General features: G+C 37.5%; 1 protein-coding gene and 1 long non-coding RNA gene across 4 annotated transcripts in view; one reads left to right on the top strand and one right to left on the bottom strand.

The window, feature by feature from the left end:
* Window positions 1–22,553, top strand: part of PLEKHM3 (pleckstrin homology domain containing M3) — a 182,780-nt gene that overhangs the window by 133,968 nt on the left and 26,259 nt on the right. For all 3 annotated transcript variants that reach the window (XM_082840801.1, XM_082840803.1, XM_082840802.1), the window contains exon 7: window positions 18,397–18,554. In XM_082840801.1, coding sequence (XP_082696927.1) covers window positions 18,397–18,554 — 158 coding nt within the window. The remainder of the gene's footprint in view (window positions 1–18,396; window positions 18,555–22,553) is intronic.
* The window catches only part of LOC309962810, a 47,715-nt gene continuing 26,037 nt past the window's right edge, over window positions 876–22,553 (bottom strand). Inside the window, exons 2-3 of the long non-coding RNA XR_014326273.1 lie at window positions 18,041–18,163; window positions 876–1,035 (exon numbers count right to left, since the gene is read on the bottom strand). This is a non-coding gene — a long non-coding RNA (uncharacterized lncRNA). The remainder of the gene's footprint in view (window positions 1,036–18,040; window positions 18,164–22,553) is intronic.

Below are 22,553 nucleotides of genomic sequence, written 5' to 3'. Positions count from 1 at the left end.
AGTGGTAAAAGTGTTCAGACTGGGCAACATACTTCTCCTGCATAATGCCCTGGGTGATGTGAAATGATTGTGACCTCTGAATGGCTGGGGAATGGATTTTTAAAATCTGATACCAATTCTGTTTCTCCTCCTGTTGATTACAAAAACACAATCTAAAACGATTGGAATGTCGAGACCAACCAGCTGATCAAAATCAAGTAACGTGCCTTGGGATGGAGCAGTGAGGGGAAGGTCGTTTCTGCTAGGTCAGGAGGGAAAAAGCCCTGGCCCAGCAAAGCTGGAGAAGGGCATTTAAAACATTTAAGTGAGATTTGTAAAAACTTCAGTATTCATCCTAACCAACTGCTTACTTACCAACTCCCAGTTAGGTATTTAAGAAGATAAGATTAAATGTCTAGAATTCAGTGATAATTATGCAAACAAAAACCAACCTTCAATTGCCTAGTATTAGATACGGCTATTGACACTATGCATATCTTATAAATCATTCTAATTGAACGGGGCAATGTTACCTTCTGAAACCTAAAAAACCCATAAGTCAGGGGACATTCTGATTAGACAGACAGGTCTCCTTGGATACAAGCATTGAGTCTTATGTGGCCATGACAGGTTCACTGATAGGCAATTTTCAAGAACTTTTGTGAAAATAAACATGAAGATAAGTGAAAACACAGGTCATATAATACCAACAAAATGGAAGGTTCTCTACATTTTCATAATGCTTATACACATGCATATGCAAATTACATGTATTTATTTCTAAAGCCATGCTTTGTAGCACTGTCATTGTTTTTTTAACAATTTAAGCATTTACTATAAAAGTGGCAATTCATATTAATTTAAAAATTAAAAAATACGAAATTATATACATATATATTTGTGAAGGTGCAAAAAGATTTTTTACTTACATAATGGAGGTTTATGGGATGAGCAGAGCAGTCCCAAGCTGGTCCAAAATGGCTGGAGAGAGCAAGGAAAGCAGACTGGCTTGAGGCTTTTATTGTGGTTAGGGGGTGGGCCTGGGTGAGGACTGACCTAGAAAGACAGGAGATTGGGTGGTTTGAATCTCCTGTAGGTGCTTGGGCTTCCCTATCAGCTTGCCCAGGTGTGGGGCATAAGAAGAGGCAGGTGTGAGGCTTAAAAGCTATTTGCAGTCAAACATCAAGAGTTTAACGTTTTATTACAAATATCATTCACACAATCACCAACATGCTCTTCCAATGTTACCACTAAATTTTTTCTTAAAATTTTCCTTCCCTTTCCACTCCTACTACTACTCCTTTACTTTTAAGAAGTTATCATCTTTATCTGATCTCTCTGATAGATTTTTTAAACTGAGGTATAATTGATATTAACATTATATTAGTTTCAGGTTGTGCAATGTAATTTCCAATATTTGTATGTCTTGCAAAATGATCACCACAGTAAGTCTAGTTAACATCCATCACCACACATAGTTAAAAAAATTTTTTTCTTATCATAAGAACTTTTAAGATCTACTCTCTTAGCAACTTTCAAATATGCAAGAGTATCATTAACTGTAGTCATGATGCTGTAAATTATATCCACGTGGCTTATTTATTTTATAAATGGAACTTTGTATAGGGTTGGCCAAAAAGTGCCTTTGGTTTTTAAGTAAAAATAAAAGACACATTTTTCATTTTCACCAAGAAATGTATTGAACAACGTATTCACTCTTTTGTTCCACTACCTTCTGCCATTTTTCAGGCAACATCATAATTCCGTCTTCCTAAAACTTTTTATCTTTCTGAGCAAAGAACTGTTCCAGGTGCATTTTACCATCTGCCAGGGAATTGAAACTTTTTCTATTAAGAGGTTTTATAAAGACCTAAATAAATGGAAATCCGAAGGTGCAAAGTCTGGTGAATATGGCAGATGAATCAGAACTTCCCAGCCAAGGTGTAACAGTTTTTGCCTGGTCATCAAAGAAACATGAGGTCTTTTGTTATCCTGATGGAAGATTATGCGTTTTCTGTTGACTAATTCTGGATGCTTTTCATCGAGTGCTGCTTTCATTTGGTCTAACTGGGAGCAGTACTTGTTGGAATTAATCGTTTGGTTTTCCGGAAGGAGCTCATAATAAAGGACTCCTTTCCAATCCCACCATATACACAACATCACCTTCTTTAGATGCAGACCGGCCTTTGGTATTGTTGGTGGTGGTTCATTTCACTTGTCCCATGATCTCTTCCGTTCCACATTATTGTACAGTATCCACTTTTCATCGCCTGTCACAATTTTTTTGAAAACAGAACATTTTCATTACGTTCCAGTAGAGAATCACATGCGGAAATATGGTCAAGAAGGTTTTTTTCACTTATGGGGAACCCAAACAATAAAGCGATTACCATAAGCAAGCTGGTGCAAATGATTTTCATTGCTTGATTTGGATATTTTGAGTATGTCGGCTATCTCCCACGTGGTATAACGTTGATTGTTCTCAATTAATGTCTCGATTTGATCCCTATCAACTTCAACTGGTCTACCCAACTGTGGAGCATCGTCCAGGGAGAAATCTCCAGCATGAAACTTCGCAAACCACTTTTGGCACATTCGATCAGTCACAGCACCTTCTCCATACACTAAACAAATCTTTTTTTTTGCGTTTCTGTTGTGTTTTTACCTTTCTTGAAATGATAAAACATAATATGCCAAAAATGTTGTTTTTCTTCCATCATCAATATTAAAATGGCTCACAAAAATTCACCAGTTTTGATAAGTCATTTTTTCTTTTCTTTTTTTATGTTTTAAAATAAATTTATTTATTTTTGTCTGTGTTGGGTCTTTGTTGATGTGCATGGGCTTTCTCTAGTTGTGGCGAGCAGGGGCTACTCTTTGTTGCGGTGTGCGGGCTTCTCATTGTGGTGACTTCTCTTGTTGTGGAGCATGGGCTCTAGGCGCGTGGGCTTCAGTAGTTGTGGCTCGTGGGCTCTAGAGCGCAGGCTCAGTAGTTGTGGCTCATGGGCTTAGTTGCTCCACGGCGTGTGGGATCTTCCCAGACCAGGGCTCGAACCCATGTCCCCTGCATTAGTGGGCGGATTCTTAACCACTGCGCCACCAGGAAAGTCCCGATAAGTCTTTTTTTAAACGCACACTGATATGACAGCTGTCACAATACAATCTAACAAAATTGTTTTGAATGAAGTTAAAGACAGCTAAGTGCTACTATAGCCATCTTATGGAAAAAACCAAACGAACTTTTTGGCCAATCCAATATTAACTTATTTCCTTAAGATATATTCCCCAAAATGGCATCCCAATACCTTTTAACTCCTTTCACCTTCTTCACTTACCCCCCACCTATTGTCTCTGGCAACCACCAATCTCTTCTATGTATCTATAAGCTGGTTTGTTTTGTTTTAGATTCCAAATATGAGTAAGATCATACAGTATTTGCCTTTCTTTGTCTGACTTATTTCACTTAGCATAATGCCCTCAAGGTCCATCCATGTTGTCGCAAATGGCAAGGTTTCATTCTTTTTTATGGCTCAATAATATACCATTGTGTGTGTGTGTATACACACACTATATGTATACACAGTATATATATGTATACACACTATATATATGTATACACACACACACACACACACACACACACATCTTTATCCATTCATCCATCACTGGACACTTAGGTTGCTTCCATATCTTGGCTATTGTAAGTAATGCTGCAATGAACATGGGGGTGCATATATCTTTTCAGGTGAGTGTTTTTGTTTTCTTTAGATAAATGCCCAGAATTGGAATTACTGTATGATATGGTAGTTCTATTTTTAATTTTTTGAGGATCCTCCATACCATTTTTTATAATAGCTGCACCAGTTTACATTCTCACCAACAGTGCACACGGGGTTCGCTTTTCTCCACATTCTCACCAGCACTTGTTATTTGCCTTTTTGATAATAGCCATTCTAACAGATGTGAGGTGGTATCTCATTTTGGTTTTGATTTGCATTTCCCTGATGATTGGTGACGTTGATCAGCTTTTCATGTAACTGTTAGCCATCTGTATGTCTTCTTTGGAAAAATGTCTATTCATATCCTCTGCCCATTTTTAAATTAGATTTTTTTTTTTTTTTTGCTGTTGAATTGTATGTGTTCTTTATATATTTTGGATATTAACCCCTTATCAGATATATAACTTGCAATTATTTTCTCCCATTCAGGGGTTGCCTTTTCATTTGTTGATGGTTTTCTTTACTATGCAGTAACTTTTTAGTTTGATATAGTCTCACTTGTTTATTTTTGCTTTTGTTGCCTTTGCTTTTGGTGCCAGATTAAAAAAGTCATCTCCAAGACCAATGTCAAGGAGCTTACTGCCTATGTTTTCTTCTAGGATTTTTATGGTTTCAGGTCTTCCATTCAAGTCTTTAATACATTTTGAGCTAATTCTGTAAATGGTGTAAGACAGTGGTCCAGTTTCATTCTTTTGCATGTGGCTGTCCCATTTCCCCAGCACCATTTATTGAAGAGGCTTCCCTTTCCCCATTGTATATTTCTGGCTCCTTTGTCATAAATTAATTGACCATATATGCATGGGTTTATTTCTATTCCATTGATCTATGTGTCTGTTTTTATGCCAATCCCATACTGTTTTGATTACTATAGCTCTGTAACATAGTTTGAAATCAGAGCGGGTTATGCTTCTAGCTTTCTCAAGATTGCTTTGGCTATTCAGGGTCTTTTGTGGTTCCATGCAAATATTTCGATTGTTTGTTCTGTTTCCATAAAAGATGCCATTGGAATTTTGATAGGGATTGCACTGAATCTGTATATTGTTTGGGGTAGTATGGACATTTTAACCATATTGATTCTTCCAGTCCATGAGCATGAAATAGCTGTCCATTTACTTGTATCTTCAATTTCTTTCATTAATATCTCAGTTTTCAGTGTACAAGTCTTTCACTTCCTTGGTTAAATTTATTCTTAGGTATTTTATTTTTTTTGATGCAATTATAAATGGGATTATTATCTTAATTTCTCTGGTGGTTGCAGAATTCTGTTTTTAACATCTGCCTTTCTCTCCCTCACATCCCACTCTGCAGAGGTAGCTTTTGTTTAACTATAGCCAGTCTGTCTTCTTCCAGACATCTCTATACACAAATGTGAATATTTAATTTTTTTGCAAATGGGATCAGTACTACCTCTTTGCATCTTGCCTTTTCCACTTAAGATTATACTGTGGACATCTGGACATATGTGCACGTTCAGTATACATAAAGGTTTACCTCATCCTTTTATTAGCTGCATAGTATAGAGTTACCTTGATTTTTAATCTGTTACGTTTTTCTCTATTAGAACCAATACTGCAGTGAACACCCTCATACGTTTTCTTGTACTCTTGTGTGAATGAGTCTGTAGGGTAGGTTCATTAACATGAGACTACCAGGTCAAAGGGTATGCATGCTTTGCAGTTTGATGTATATTGCCACTTGCCTTCTGAAAAGGTGGAACCAATTTTTACTTCCATTCAGTGTCTTGAGAATGACTGTTTTCCTCCACCCACATTAACTTTCTGTGTACACAATATTTTTAATCCTAGCCATTCTGATAAATAAAAAATAACTTCACACTATGATTTTGATTTTTTTCATTGTAAGTAAGGTTGAGTATCTTTTTTATATTATATTGGCTATACTTAGTTTTTGTGAATTGCCTTTTTATTTCATTAACCTGTAATTAAATTATATTAAGGAAATCAGCATTATTTTTACATAAATAGGAAATATATTTCCCAGTTTTCTGTTATGTGACTTTGTAAATGGTATTTTGTACTGTACTGATTTTTAATTTTGTATATTCAGATTTATCACTTTTTTATGGTTTCTAAGATTACAAAATACTTACTCCACATAAACATTTTTCTCTACTACTTTTATAGTTTAAAAATACTTTCATGGTTTACTTTTTATGTTTAAATCTTCCATTTATCTGGAATTACATTTTTTATGAAATGAGTTAGAGATTCAGCTTTATTTTTTCCCCTGATGGCTAACCAGTTGTCCCAACATCATTTATTAAATAATTTCTCTCTCCTCACTTTTATTGTATACTAAATTCCCATATGTATTTGAATCCATACCCTGGGTGTACAGATATCCAGCATAAACAGCACAAATACAGCAGATAATATTCTCAAAAAACAGGATGTATGTAGTCATAATCAGTACTGACTGGTGGTTTGCTACTTGTTGACACCTTGAGGCAAAGAATAAAAAGTACCCACATTCTTAAGACAATGGCATGCAAGCTAATAAAGAGCAGCTATTTCAATTTATATGCAGGGTTTGTTTTTCCTCACATCGGTAACCCAGCAATTTATTAGATCACAACCTTCTAGCCAGGAACTCATTTTGGTTTCTCATTTAATCTTAGGCATTTCTGGTCTCATAAAAGCTGTTAAGTAATAATAATGTTGAACACTTATATTGTACTTTTCATCCCTAAGTTCTATCTAAACATTAACTAATTAAATGCATTGATGAAAGGAAGGGATTTGCAGACTTCTTCAGGAAAACTGATATCTGGTTGCACACCTGGGAGGGGATGATTCCTAAAAAGCATTAACTCCCTCTTTGAATGGTGCTCAGCGAGCAGAGGAATAAAAAGCTGGTGACATTATTTCACTTCTTTTGAAAATTTCCTTGGGTATCTTCTAATTAGTCTGGTTAAACTCACCTTTTATCTATCTCCCCAGATATTTCCTTTCTACATTCCTGGGGGTATTCAACAAGCTTCTTTTGATGTTTTCCCTGTCTGTTAATCACAAAATCATAGAATCTTCAAGCTGAGAGAAATCCTTACTGATCATCTAGTTTTGAATAACTTAGTATGATCACTTTATTTTGTAGATGAGGAAACTGAGGCATGGAGAAGTTAAGTGACTTATTAATAAGGTCAGACAGCTTAGTGGAGACAAAACTGAGAATAGAAGCCAAGATGTCTAGCTCCCATTTCAGATCTAAATCGGCTTCAATCCTTTTTTTTTTTTTTCCTTCTTTGTGATCATCTGAATTGCTTTTCCCTTTTCTTTTTTTTTTTTTTTGCGGTACGCGGGCCTCTCACTGTTGTGGCCTCTCCCGTTGCGGAACACAGGCTCTGGACGTGCAGGCTCAGCGGCCATGGCTCACGGGCCCAGCCGCTCTGCGGCATGTGGGATCTTCCCAGACCGGGGCACGAACCCGTGTCCCCTGCATCGGCAGGCGGACTCTCAACCACTGTGCCACCAGGGAAGCCCGCTTTTCCCTTTTCTTTAACTTTTTTTTTTTTTTAACTCCACCCTTTCTGTACTTCTTCCCTTCTTTCTGCCTTTTATGTCTCTCCTAACCCTTAGTGGGTCATTCCCTTAGATGATCAGGGAATATTGCTCCTATTTCTCCTCTATTTCTCTATCCCTTTAAACATGGGGTCTTTTGTTGTTTTTCTGTTAAGATGTCCTCCATTGGCCTCTACTCAGGTCCTCTCTGAAAAGCTGTATTTCTTCAATTTCTCCCACATACATGCATTCATTCGGGGAGTTGCTTTGTTTTGCTTTGGTTTTTTCCAGCTGTAGTTGCTTCTTCCTTTAATTAAATTACTTCTCTAGTTTTGGTAAATAGCCTAGGGTTTAAGTTGATGTTAAGTCCATTTTCGTCACAGAATTTCATGTTACTTTAATCGATGAATTTCCCAGTCATTCACTCAATAATAAGAATCAGACTCCATGTTCAGAAATTCACACAAGATGTGACCACTTAAGAGAATTTTCATACAAGTAGTAAGTATGTTGGACAATAAATCTTTACATAAGCCAAAGACAAATCCAGTTCAGATCAGGACTGTGGGAGTAAACCTGGACCAGACTGTGCATCTCGTTTCCAGGCAGGGACTGAGTCAGTTTAGAAGTCCTCCATTTCTATATGGTGGATCAGTGGGCATCCAGTGACCTCAGGATTCTCGGGCTGTGCTCTGACCCTAGATGCCCTCAGAAAGGCCCCTTCCTAGAGTAGTGCAGGGTGCTTAAGGGGGTGGACAGGTATCTGACATAGCCCAGCTGGGTGATCTTAGACAGCTCACATCACCTCTCTTGGCCTTAGTTCTCTCATATATTAAGTAAGGAAGCTGAGTTAAGGAAACCACTTAGAGCCTTTCCTTGTTTACTATTCAATGAGTAATAATGACATAACTAGGGCCAAAATGAATAGTAGAGACCTAAATACGATTTATTTTCGACACATAGCTAATTAACTCAATAGAGGAGTAAGATTCTGCTGACCATACCATGAGAATTTTCTGGAACTGTCTCAATTTAAAATATTTTAATCTATTTTCCCCTAAATAATACTCATGCACTTATATGAGACCATGTGGCCTGCTTTGGGGCTCAGAATATGTGGGCCACATAATTGTACTTACTGTTTGCAAATGCTTCTACTGAAGTTTCATGAGGTTGTGGCTTCAAGAGGCCACACCCCTTGAGGCACTTTCCATAGTGCAGAAAAACTGAAATAGGCCCCTTCCTGTATATATATATATTTTTTAAAAAAATAAATTTATTTATTTATGGCTGTGTTGGGTCTTCATTGCTGCGTGCAGACTTTTCTAGTTGTGGCCAGCAGGGGCTACTCTTTGTTGTGATGCGTAGGCTTCTCACTGCGGTGGCTTCTCTTGTTGCGGAGCATGGGTTCTAGGCACACAGGCTCAGTAGTTGTGGCTCATGGGCTCTAGAGCACAAGCTCAATAGTTGTGGCACATGGGCTTAGTTGCTCTGCAGCATGTGGGATCTTCCTGGACCAGGGCTTGAACCTGTGTGCCCTGCACTGGCAGGTGGATTCTTTTTTTTCTTTTTTTTTTAAATTAATTAATTTATTTATTTTGGCTGTGTTGAGTCTTTGTTGCTATGTGTGGGCAGTTGTGGTGAGCAGGGGCTACCCTTCGTTGCGGTGCTCAGGCTTCTCATTGGAGTGGCTTCTCTCGTTGCAGAGCACGGGTCTAGGCACACGGGCTTTAGTAGTTGTATGCAGGTTCAGTAGTTGTGGCTTGTGGGCTCTAGAGCACAGGCTCAGTAGTTGTGGCTCACGGGCTTAGTTGCTCCACGGCATGTGGGATCTTCCTGGACCAGAGCTCGAACCCGTGTCCCCTGCATTGGCAGGTGGATTCTTAACCACTGCGCTACCAGGGTAGCCCCGGCAGGCTGATTCTTAACCATTGCACCACAAGGGAAGTCCCCCCGTATACTTTTGTGAATAAGAAATTTATGTTCTTGGGCTCAGCTTTACCATTCAGCCATTGGAGAAAATTGAAATTCGTTTATCTTTTATTCCCTGAGATAGTTTCCATCAGGAAGCAAAATATAATTTGATAGGAATGGTGATGACCACTTACAGATCTACCCAATTATACTAACCCAGATAACCCAGATTAAATTATCACATAGTTTCCAATATCTAAGTAGAAATTGTCACCTTTGGGAGAGGATCAGATAAGAGCTAATTGGTGACATCATAATCCACCCTCAGTGAAGTATTTGATTAGCCAAAATCTTAGTCCTGTTAGAACAGTCCCATAATGGAAAAAGAAGGGTGTGGAGCAGCTAATTAGAGAAGACACAGTTTTCTGTTTATATACAAACATCCCAGCATTAAGCCATGATAAGGAGCTCAAAGGCTAATTATGGGGAAATGCGGTTTTAACAAACTTTTTGAAATAAGAAAATTCCCTATGCTTTTTATTTTCTATTTTTGAGAAAAATAATGTGGTGGTATGCTTTTTATTTTCTATTTTTAAGAATTTATTATTAAAAGGAGTAAAATTTAGTTAACTAGACTTACTGTGGTGATGACTTTACAGCGTATACAACTATCGAATCATGACATTGTACACCTGAAACTAATATAATGTTATATGTCAATTTTAAAAAAAAGTGAAATTTAGAATTGAATGATAACTCAGAATATTATTGCTGTGGTTTAGGTTTTCAAACTTGGGCAGACTCCATAGGCTGTTTTTCTTACCTCTCCAGGAACTCACCTGGCCTAGATCACTAGACGTCACTGTCCCCACCTGTTAATGCTGAGAGATGACACTCAGAGAGAAAATAGTGAGTGCAGCCTTTCATAGTCCTCTGGCCAAGCAAATGCAACCTAAATTATATTTGAAATCATTTTACAATGCGTGACAATTTTGATTCTTCTACTAGTAACCAGGCTAGCTTGTTACTAGTGAGTGGCAGGTGGCTTTATTTAACATGAATGGGGTCTTTTGGTTAGACTTTCAGAGGAGGGGCCATTTGTCAAGTGCAGCAGCCCTCTTCATCAACGTATTGCCAACAGTTGTCCAGAATCTAGATGTTACACAATGGCTGAGGAATGCCTGTATTGAAATGGAAGGTAACTTGACAAATCAGGGGGAAGGAATTCGTCGATGCATAAATTCAATGAGAAAGAGCTTTTTCTTTCTTGTTTCTTGTCCAAGTCCCCAGTGCTCTGTCCCTCTCCCCCTGTAGATTTTGAATTTTGTGGTGGTGCTGAGGGAGTGAAGGTAACAGACATAAAAGAATCATTTGTGCCCTTTTCCCAATCCCACAGATTTCTATTGGCTACAGACCTTGAACATGACACTGCAATTTCCTGGTGCCACACATGAGTAATAAGCAGCTGTTTCTGAAACTGTGGTTTGGAGAAGGCAGCACTAGGTTATTTTTTAACTTAATTGTAATTTTCGATTGGTCTGCAAGAAAGCAAATCAAATAAAGTCTGTTGTCTTAGTCTGCAAGAAAGCCATAGGCCTCAAATTCCAATGCTGACCATCTTGACCAGAATAGAAGAGGGGGGAAAATGTGTGTATCCCTGAGCTGGAAGTTCGACCAGGCAGCTTTCATGGGCTGCTGTCACACAAGAAGCATAAGCATATTTGGTATATTTGTCAGTTAGCTGGATCATGGAGAGTGATAAATTTGACTATTCCTTGATTTCTAGAAGTACCTGAAATGACAGAGTGAAAAGAATTTGTAGAGAGACTGCAAAAGACAAAGATAGAAAAATCTTTAAGATACCAGCTTGATAGTGCATTTTGTCTTTATCCTACAGTGCAATAAAAGGACACAATTTTAAGTTACAAGCAGAAGTGTGCATTCTTTGAACACCAGGTCAGTATGATACCTCTGGAATAGTCATATATGCAACACTCCCAAATTAAGTGAATCAGACTAGGATTTTCCTTAATACAAGAAATTAAGTTTAATGGAAAACAGAAACAAACTCTTTCACCCTATTTTGGACATATGCCTTTTCTCAAAGAGATAAGGCAATTTGGTATACAGAAAAGGTGAGGGAGACTGAGGAGATGGACAAAGAGCTGCATGTGTTTTCTGCTAATTACTTTGTCATGATTTTGTTCACGTAGAGAGACACTTTGGGGAAAATAACTAAACCAGGGATAACCAAACCTCATCTCAGAGGTCTGCTTCACTAGCACCTACAGCATATCCAAATGACCACCTGGTTAACGGAAACTATCAGCCTTCTAACGCTAAAGATGAATGGCCTTGGGGCTTCCCTGGGGGCGCAGTGGTTGAGAGTCTGCCTGCCGAGGCAGGGGACACGGGTTAGTGCCCCGGTCCGGGAGGATCCCACATGCCGCGGAGCGGCTGGGCCCGTGAGCCATGGCCGCTGAGCCTGCGCGTGCGGAGCCTGTGCTCCGCAACGGGAGAGGCCACAACAGTTGAGAGGCCCGCGCACCGCAAAAAAAAAAAAAAAAAAAAAAAAGATGAATGGCCTTGTGACTTGTGATGGACTCATATAAAGTTATATTAACCTGTGACCAGGAAAAAAAGAGTGAAAAAGAGGGGCTCCTTGGGCTTTGGTCTTCTTTGAGGCTGCCATCTTCCTATTGTTTGTGGTATATGGTCCCAACCTTAAGTCTCCACCAAGATGGCTAGGAAGTAGGAGTGAAAAGCACGATTCTTGAGGGCAGGAGGAGATGGTAGGAGGCAAGACACTTGATTTCTTTTTAAGTAATTATCCCAAGATATATCTGCTTTTTAAAAAGAACGCTAGGAGATGTCACACCTGGAGCCTGCTTCTCTTAGTGATGAAACCTCTAGACCAGAAGCCAGAAGAGCTTCCCAGTGCTGCTAGTTGTGATATTCAAAGACAAGATTTAAACCTTCCAAATATACCTTTACCCCTTGAAATGTATCAGCATAAAGTTTTTCTTTCTATAATATTAAAGAAATGTTTGTCAATTCTAAAATAAACTTAGAGAATATTACCTCACTTTTCTGGAGGAAAAACTTCCAGCAGCTTCAGCCCTTTGGAACATGGCCCTGAACCTCAGCTGACAAATAGGAAGAGCAGTTACTGAAGTATAAAGAAGCAGAAAGGGTCTCAGAAGAGCTGAACTGCCACCAAGTCCATGTGTTCTTCGTGCTCCTCCCTAAATCGCACAGCAGAATGATTCAACATGTTGTGACACAACAGTAGCACAAAGCTATGACTGCTACAGCCAAGGAAGAAGACTGGAAAGCATCCTCAGGCAGTCATCAGGAACTTAGGTGCCTGACGATTTACACTCTCTTGGGTTGCTCCGTATAAAACTGCCATTTGTATAGGTAAAGTCACCATTATACTTTTATAGGGAAAATCACCATTTTATAGGTGGTATCTCTATTTTTATATTTTCAATCTATAGTTGGACAAGCAAAACAATCACATGTTAAACAATAGCAAAAAAAATACAAAGGAACATCGATTTATATTAAATTATGTGATGTAAAAATAAATTATATGAAGCACAAGAGATCCATGGCAGGTGGAGTAGCCAGAGATGGCTCTCCAGATCACGCCAGAATAGATCTGAGCCTTAAAGCCTGGGTGAAATTTAAACAAGTGTGAAGAGAGGAAGTGAAAGGAAAGTAGAGGAAATACATGGGTGGAGGCACAGGAGCAAGAAAAAGCATATTCTACACCGGGGAAACTTTCCTCGCAATGGAACATACATATGAAGAAACGGAAAATGAATTTGGATAGATGGTGTGGAATCAGCTTATGGAGACACTCATATACCAGGCAAAATGTAAGCTGCAGTTTTGTCTAGTTCACACTTGTACCAGTAACTGAGAATAGTAACTCAATGTAATTTTCTGGCATGAACGAATGAAGAGTTTTTACCAATGATAAAATAAGAATTCAACCAAAGGTTTGAGGGAAGAGATGACACACAATGAAAGTGATGTCTAAAACTGACTAGTATATATGCTGGATGGATCAAAGGAAAAAGACGATTATCCAGAAATAAAACCGGAAGATTATTTCATTAATCTAGAGAGGGGTGATAAAAGCTTGAGATAGGATGGGAAAAAGACTTACACTAGAGACATTTAAAAGAGAATCAATGTGAACCTTGAAACTTATGCTAAGTGAAAGAAGCCAGTCATAAAAGACCACATATTATTCTATTTACATGAAATATCCAGAGTAGGTAAATCTATAGAGACAGAAAGTAGATTATTGGTTGCCTAGGGCTTGGGGGATGGGTTAGGGAGAAAACACTAGTGACTGCTAATGGGTATGCAGATTTGGGGAAAAGTTGATGAAATGTACACAACTCTGAATAAACTAAAACATGTTCGAGTGTAGACTCTAAATAGGTTAATTACATGTTATGTGAACTATATATCAATAAAGCTGTTATTTAAAAAAGAGAAAGAGAGGGGCTTCCCTGGTGGCACAGTGGTTAAGAATCCACCTGCCAATGCAGGGGACACGGGTTTGAGCCCTGGTCTGGGAAGATCCCACATGCTGCAGAGCAACTAAGCCCGTGCGCCACAACTACTGAGCCTGCACTCTAGAGCCCACGAGCCACAACTACTGAAGCCCACACACCTAGAGCCCATGCTCTGCAACAAGAGAAGCCACCACAATAAGAGGCCTGCACACCACAACGAAGAGTAGCCCCTGCTCACCACAACTAGAGAAAGCCCACGTGCAGCAACGAAGACCCAACCCAGCCAAAAATAAATAAATAAATTTTTACAGATAAATAAATAATTAAGTACAAAGAGAAAGGGAATCAATAGAATGTGGTGCCTGACAAGATGTGTGTTTGATGAAGAAAATGAATCATTCACTGTAGACTCTATATAGTTTGATTTCATTGAAATAACAAGACTGTCCACTAACACGATTATTATTTAATATTGTTTTAGGAGTGCTGCATGATGCAATAAGACATAAAACATGAAAGGAAGGGACCAGATTATTTCCTTCAGAAAACCCAAAAGAATCACCTAAAAATGATAGGCATTCATGCACATTTAGTAATATAGTATATGAGATGGACACAAATATCAGTATATTCTAATACACCAGCAATAGCTGATAAGAAAAAATATTATACAAAAGTTTAACCTTAAAATAACTTAAATAACAACTGTGAGTGGCTTACACTATGGAGAACAGTATGGAGGTTCCTTAAAAAACTAAAAATAGAATTACCATATGACCCAGCAATCCCACTACTGGGCATATACCCAGAGAAAAACATAATTCAAAAAGACACATGCACCCCAGTGTTCACTGCAGCACTATTTACAATAGCAAGGACAAGGAAGCAACCTAAATGCCCATCGACAGATGACTGTATAAAGAAGATGTGGTACATATATACAATGGAATATTACTCAGCCATAAAAAGGAACAAAATTGGGTCATTTGTAGAGACGTGGATGGACCTAGAGACTGTCATACAGATTGAAGTTAAGTCAGAAAGAGCAAAACAAATATCATGTATTAATGCATATATGTGGAATCTAGAAAAATGGTACAGATGAACCAGTTTGCAGGGCAGAAATAGAGACACAAATGTAGAGAACAAACGTATGGACACCAAGAGGGGTGGTGGGGGTGGGGGTTGTGGGATGAATTGGGAGACTGGGATTGACATGTATACACTAATATGTATAAAATGGATAACTAATAAGAACCTGCTGTATAAAAAATAAAATTAAATTTTAAAAAAAGTCAGTGGCTTATACAAAGCAAAAAAACAAATTTGTATTATTAATAAATGAAGATTTAATAAAATGGAGATAGGAAGACTAAATGTTGTGAAGATATCAATTCCCAAATTAATTTTTTAAAGCTTATTAAAATATCCAGATAGGAATAAATAAAAATAACTGGCACTATAAATTTGGTGAAATATTTCAAAAGCCTTCAAAATGTTCATACCCCTTACGCTTTGTACCAAGAAAATCTTCTAGATAAAGAAAAACTTTATGTACAAGATGCCCCAATCTTCTCTTTTAGATCCTAGATGATAACTCTCATGTCTTCCTTAAGGTGTTCTCTTCTCATCCTCAGTTCCTTAAAACAACCTTTACTCATCTGGTTTCCAGACCAGGTGAGTTCTATATCCTGATGTTCCCCTAAATGGACTATAGTTTGTTAGTGCCTCTCTTTAAATGTGTCATTAACTTTGGTTGTTTAGAAAAGAGTAAAATAAAACAAAACTCAGCTAAAGTATTGTTACCACAATTTATAAATAACCCCGTTGGGTATATGATTTGGTAGTGGTTATTTCTTAGAAAGTGTATATCATGTGTTGCTATTAGGAACACACTTTCCCGGGGTTGATTGGAGTCAATGGTCCTTGAGAAAACATAAATAAAAGGAGGTCTTATCTATGGCTTTTTAAAGGTAATGGGGAGGAGAATAAATTTTAAAATGGTGGAAAATGTGCTTGCTTGACTCAAAAAAAAGAAAAAAAGCCAGCATAATTTCTACCCCCTTTATTAAGGAAAAAAAACAACACCCTTATAAAGTAGTAAACCTGGTTCTTCTGTTCCATTTCTGCATCAATACAAAAATAATATACATTGCTTTTAAAAATGCCAAAACAACCATATACAAGGTGAAAGACGTGCTTTTCCAACTTGTTCCCTTCCCTAGATTTAACCATTATATTCATTTTTAAAACATCATGAGATTATTCAATAGTGATGTTCATAAACCACTTTAGGTTTTATCTCCAGTATTATGTATAGCTTGATTTTTTGCAAAATACATTATTAATTTTTAAAAATTTTATTGAAGTATAGTTGATTTACAATGTTGTGTTAATTCAGTTTTACATATATATATTCTTTTTCATTATGGTTTATCACAGGATATTTTTCTCCACACCCTCTCCAGCATTTGTTATTTGTAGACTTCTTAGTGATGGCCATTCTGACTGGTGTAACATGGTCCCTCAATGTAGTTTTGACTTGCATTTCTCTAATAATTAGCGATGATGAGCATCTTTTCATGTGCCTATTGGCCATCTGTATGTCTTCTTTGGAGAAATGTATGTTTAGATCTTCTGCCCATTTTTTGATTGCGTTTTGTTTTTGTTTTTTTGAGTTGTATGAGCTGTTTGTATATTTTGGAAATTAGGCCTTTGTTGGTCGCATCATTTGCAAATATTTTCTCCCAGTCCATAGGTTGTCTTTTCATTTTGTTTATGGTTTCATTTGTTGTGCAAAAGCTTATAAGTTTGATTAGGTACCACTTGTTTATTTTTGCTTTTATTTCTGTTGCCTTGGGAGACTGACTAAGAAAACATTGGTACGATTTATGTCAGAGAATGTTTTTGCCTGTGTTCTCGTCTAGGAGTTTTATGGTGTCATGTTTTATATTTAAGTCTTTAAGTCATTTTGCATTTATTTTTGTGTATGGTGTGAGGGTGTGTTCTAATTTCGTTGATTTGCACGTGGCTGTCCAACTTTCCCAGCACCACTTGCTGAAGAGACTGTCTTTTCCCCATTGTATATTCTTGCCTCCTTTGTTGAAGATTAATTGACTGTAGGTGTGTGGGTTTACTTCTGGGCTCTCTATTCTGTTCCATTGATCCATATGTTTGTTTTTGTGCCAATACCATGCTGTTTTGAATACTGTAGCTTTGTAGTACCCAAATCCTTTGGGTAGTATTGTCATTTTAATAATATTAATTCTTCCAATCCAAGAGCATGGGATAGCTTTCCATTTCTTTGAATCATCTTCAGTGTCCTTTATTAAGGTTTTGTAGTTCTCAGTATGTAAGTCTTTCACCTCCTAGGTGGGGTTTATTCCTAAGTATTTTATTTTATTTTTGATGTGACTTTAAAAGGGATTGCTTGTTTACATTCTCTTTCACATATTTCATTGTTAGTGTAAAGAAATTGCAAAATACATTATTACATTACTTGTAGTCTTTTTTTGTATTATCAGCTATTACTATTTGTTCACCTTGGCCTTCTAATATCTCTTTAAATATGATTTACTGCTCTCAGATGTTATTTTTATGTAAAATTATCATTTTAACTATGATTCACTTGAAAGTATCCATTTCTAGCTCTTTCCAAATTAAATTTAATCTTCGTTTTTTTCTTATATCAAAATCAGCATGCATATGCATATGCATCAATGAGAAAGAAATAAAGGCAAATTTTATCTTGTTAGTGTATGAACTGCCAAAGTCTTTGAAGCCCGTGCAGTGTTAGTTAAGTGAGGAGGGCTCTGATGGACCATTGGCTCCAAACTCACGGATGTTTGCAGGCCAGCAGGTGAGGGGACTGTGGGAGGCAGGCAGACTCAAGACACTGTGGCCTCATGGGGACAAGTGTCAGTTGAAGAGCACGTGCCTCGGCAGGAGCAAGCAGCCTCTACTCACAGCTGGGATCATGATCGTGTTGGAATTCAGGCCTAGTTTTTCCAGATCTAATGATTTTCCAGAAGAAGCCAAAAATCTGGAATTTTATGTGAAACCTTCCAATTATTAAATTGGCTTATTTTCTTTTAAACACTAAAAGATTTTTTTTTTAAATCTTGAGGCTAAATATAGCACTCAGACTGCCAAACTGCAGCTTCTGTGTATTCTTATAATTATCAGCAGCAAGAGAAACCTATTTTCCACATTTGTTACATGTTCTTAGGGGAGATAGAGAAAAAACTATTCTATTAACTCATCAGAAAACAGATATTATTGAATGTACAACATAAAATACTACATTAGTACTTACCCTATATGTTTTCAGTCTATTTTGGGAAATCGACCACACTGCTCTTATACCGCACGATAACTGTCAAGTTAGTCTGTGAAAGTAGGGTTCCCCATTTGTTGGTCCTCAGTCCTCTACAACACACTACAAAAAAAAAGAGGAATACGAAAGAAATTTCAACATCTTCATTTTCCAACCTCCAGTGGTTTAAGCCAGAGAGTTCTTTTGGAGTGAAAATACTATGTCTTTTCTTTCTCAGAGTTGCTGAGAAATTATAATTAGAGGTTTTCCTGTTGTGTAAAGGAAAGGAATTCCTCCTGCATCTGCAAGACTTCTCAACAAATTTTTTCTTCCCTGTTCCATTTCTCTTTCTGCAGGTGATAGAGGGAAAGCTGGCTCCGTTCTTGGGCAAGGTCATTAAATTTGCCGCCTCACATGTGTACAGCTGCAGTCTTTGTAGCCAGAAGGGGTTCATCTGTGAAATCTGTAACAATGGAGAGATCCTCTACCCTTTTGAGGATATTTCAACAAGCAGGTACACAATCTCTTGTCTTATAAAAGTATACCTGAATATGTCACATGCAGTGTTATTGGGCCAGAGCCGGCCAGCTTTTAGTTGAGTACTGTATCTGTCTCGTCCTCTGTATCAGATTTCCCTTATTCCTGGAGATCATTTTTAACCCTTTGGTTTCCTATATTTATTTCCAACTCATCTTGCTACCTTTATCCAGAATGAGGTAACAAAGTTGCATAGCCTAGCTCTGCATTATTAGGTAACAAAGAATGTTCAGATTCATTTTTAGAACGAAGATGGGGAAGGAAGAATCCTCACAACCATCCCAGGTCAAGTGATAGGCAATGGAAATCACAGTCGCAGAGGAAGACCAAAACTGGATTGGCCACTACGAAGAAAACCAGAGGACACTGATGAACAGCCCTCTGGCTCACCACATGCTCTTCTGCATAAATGCACTGCAGTGTAGTGATGAAAGTTTTAGGACCCAAAGGAGAGAAAAGTGGGAGTTCACGTGGGATTATTTTTCTAACCAAAGTAATATTTGGGTATCGTCACTTCCATTGATTGATGGACGATTTTTTCCCCAGCCTAAGAGCGGGGTTTTTCCTGTCACTTTTACTGAGTCATAAAATGATGCATATCACATTTCCTTTCATCCCAAAAGCATAACAGAAATATACATTGTATGTATGTGCACTGGCTTCTTTGGGCACGAATGTCACGGCTCATTTCCCACCCTGCTGGGCTCACTTACTCTGTGGTTCAGAATAGAAGGTGAGGCACATAGCCAGGGAGGGTTGAAGCGTGTGTAGTAGAGCTAAGATATTAAGAGTTGACTCAGCCCTTCTGGCCTCTTCTTAAATGCAGAGGCTATTTGTAAACATCCAGGCCCCACACACAGAAAGACAAGACACATAAACACAAGACCCACACACACACACATGCACACACTCCAGCCTCCAGTTTCCTGAGTACAGGTATTTAGCTAATAATCTAAAGATTATATACTTCTTAAAAATGTATACCACACAAAAACTTGTATACAAATGCTCGTAGCAACAGTATTGATAATAACCAAAAACTAGAAACAATATAAATGCCTATCAGCTGATTACTGGTAAACAAAATGTGACATATACCCACAGTGGAATATTATTCAGCCTAAAAAGGAATGAAGTATATGCTGCAATGTGGATGAACCTTGAAAACATTATGCTGAGTGCAAGAAACCAGACACAAAAGGCCACATATGTTCCATTTATAGGAAGTGTTCCAAATAGGCAAATCCATAGAGACAGAAAGTAGATTAGTAGTTGCCTAGAGCTTGGTGAAAGGGGAAAAAGGAGTAACTACTAATGGGTATGGATTTCTTTTGGGAGTGATGAAAATGTTCTAGAATTAGATAATGGTGATGGTTACACAGTCTTGTGAATACAATAAAAAGCAGTGAATTTTATGCTTTAAAAGAGTGAATTATACTGCAATATAAATATTTAATAAAAAAATAAAAATTAAAAAATGCTTCCAACTGAATAAACCATATATTCTGGGCCATAAAAGAAGTCTCAGTAAATTTAAAAAGATTGAAACCATACCAAATATGTTCTCTTGACACATGGAATTAAGATATCCAGTAGAAAAAAAAAAATCTGGGAAACCCCAAAATATTTGGAAATTAAATAATACACTCTAAAAACTCATGGGTCAAAGAAGAAATCCACCACAAGAGAAATTTTAAAAATATTTGTAAATGAATGAAAATGAAATACAAAATATCAAGATGTATGGAATGCAGCTAAAGTAGTGCTCTGAGTGAAATTTATAGCTATAAACACCTATATCAGAAAAGAAGAAAGAAGTTCTCAAATTAATAATCTAAAATTCCACTTTAAGAAACGAGATAATGAAGAGCAAAATAAATCCAAAGCAAGCAGGAGGAAGGAAAGGACAAAGATTAGAGCAGATATCAATGAAGTAAAAAACAGAAAAGCAGTAGATTGATGAAACCACAAATTAGTTCTTTGAAAAGATCAACAGGGACTTCCCTGGTGGTCCAGTGGTTAAGAATCCGCCTTCCAATGCAGGGGATGCGGGTTCGATCCCTGGTTGGGGGACTAACATCCCACACGCCACAGGGCAACTAAGCCTGTGCAACACAACTACTGAACACATGAGCCATAACTAGTGAGCCCGCATGCCGAAACTGCAGAGCCCTCGCACTCTGGAGCCTGTGAGCCACAACTACAGAGCCCACGCACTCTGGCTCCCATGCACCACAACAAAAGATCCCGTGTGCTGCAACTAAGACCCAACTCAGCCAAAAATAAATAAATATTTTTTTAAAATATATCAACAAACTTGATAACCCTTTAGGTAGGCTGACCAAGAAATTAAGAGAGAAGACATGGATTCCCAAAATCAGGAATGAAAAAGCGTACAGCAATTTAAAAAAATTTAAAGAGATAGTATAAACAACTTCATGCCAACAAGTTAGACAACTTAGATAAAATGGATAAATTTCTGGAAAGACAAGTTACCAAAACTGACTCAAGAAGAAACAGAAATATGAATAGACCTACAAGAAATTGAAATAGTAATCTTAAATTACTTTAAATCTTCCCATGAAACAGTTGGATGGCTTCACTGGTGAATTTTGTTGAATATTTAAAGAAATAATACCATCCTTTACACAGTGATAAAGAGGGGCATTACAATAATGATAATGGGGTCGATTCTTCAAAAAGACATAACAATCCTTAGTGTGTATGAACAAAGAGTCAAAATACATCAGACAAAAACTGATAGAACTACATGGAGAAACAGATGAATCCACTGTTCTATTTATATATATACACTATTATAGTTACAGACTTCACCACCACTCTATCAGTAACTGATGGATCCAGTAGGCAGAAAATCAGTGAGCATATAGTTAAACTGAAAAGCACTATCAACCAAGTGAATCTAATTGACATCCATGTCAATTCATGTGGTTCATCCAACAACAACAGAATTTGCATTCTTCTCAAGTTCACATGGAATATTTACCAAGAGAGACCATATTTTGGGCCATAAAACACATCTGGACAAATTTTAAAGAATAAAAATTATGCAAAGTATGTTCTCAGACCATAATGAAATTAAACTAGTATTTCATAACAGAAAGATACCTGGAAAATACCTACATATTAGAAGATTAACAGTATACCTTCAGAGACAGCAGAAGCAAGAAGAACTACAATCCTGCAGCCTGTGGAATGAAAGCCACATTCACAGAAAGAAAGACAAAATGAAAAGGCAGAGGACTATGTACCAGATGAAGGAACAAGATAAAACCCCAGAAAAACAACTAAATGAAGTGAAGATAGGCAACCTTCCAGAAAAGGAATTCAGAATAATGATAGTGAAGATGATCCAGGACCTCAGAAAAAGAATGGAGGCAAAGATCGAGAAGATGCAAGAAATGTTTAACAAAGACCTAGAAGAATTAAAGAACAAACAAACAGATAAACAATAAAATAACTGAAATGAAAAAATACACTAGAAGGAATCAATAGCAGAATAACTGAGGCAGTAGAACGGATAAGTGACCTGGAAGACAGAATGGTGGAATTCACTGCTGCAGAACAGAATAAAGAAAAAAGAATGAAAAGAAATGAAGACAGCCTAAGAGACCTCTGGGACAACATTAAATAAACCAATATTCACATTGTAGGGGTCCCAGAAGGAAAAGAGAGAGAGAAAGAACCCCAGAAAATACTTGAAGAGATTATAGTCGAAAACTTCCCTAACATGGGAAAGGAAATAGCCACCCAAGCCTAGGAAGTGCAGAGAGTCACAGGCAGGATAAACCCAAGGAGAAACACGCTGAGACACATAGTGATCAAATTGACAAAAATTAAAGACAAAGAAAAATTATTAAAAGCAACAAGGGAAAAATGAGAAATAACATACAAGGGAACTCCCATAAGGTTAACAGCTGATTTCTCAGCAGAAACTCTACAAGCCAGAAGGGAG

This window comes from Leucopleurus acutus, assembly GCF_964270905.1.
Source record: "Leucopleurus acutus genome assembly, chromosome: 6".
NCBI classification, from domain to species: Eukaryota; Metazoa; Chordata; class Mammalia; order Artiodactyla; family Delphinidae; genus Leucopleurus; species Leucopleurus acutus.
This window is presented reverse-complemented; position numbering and strand designations above follow the sequence as displayed.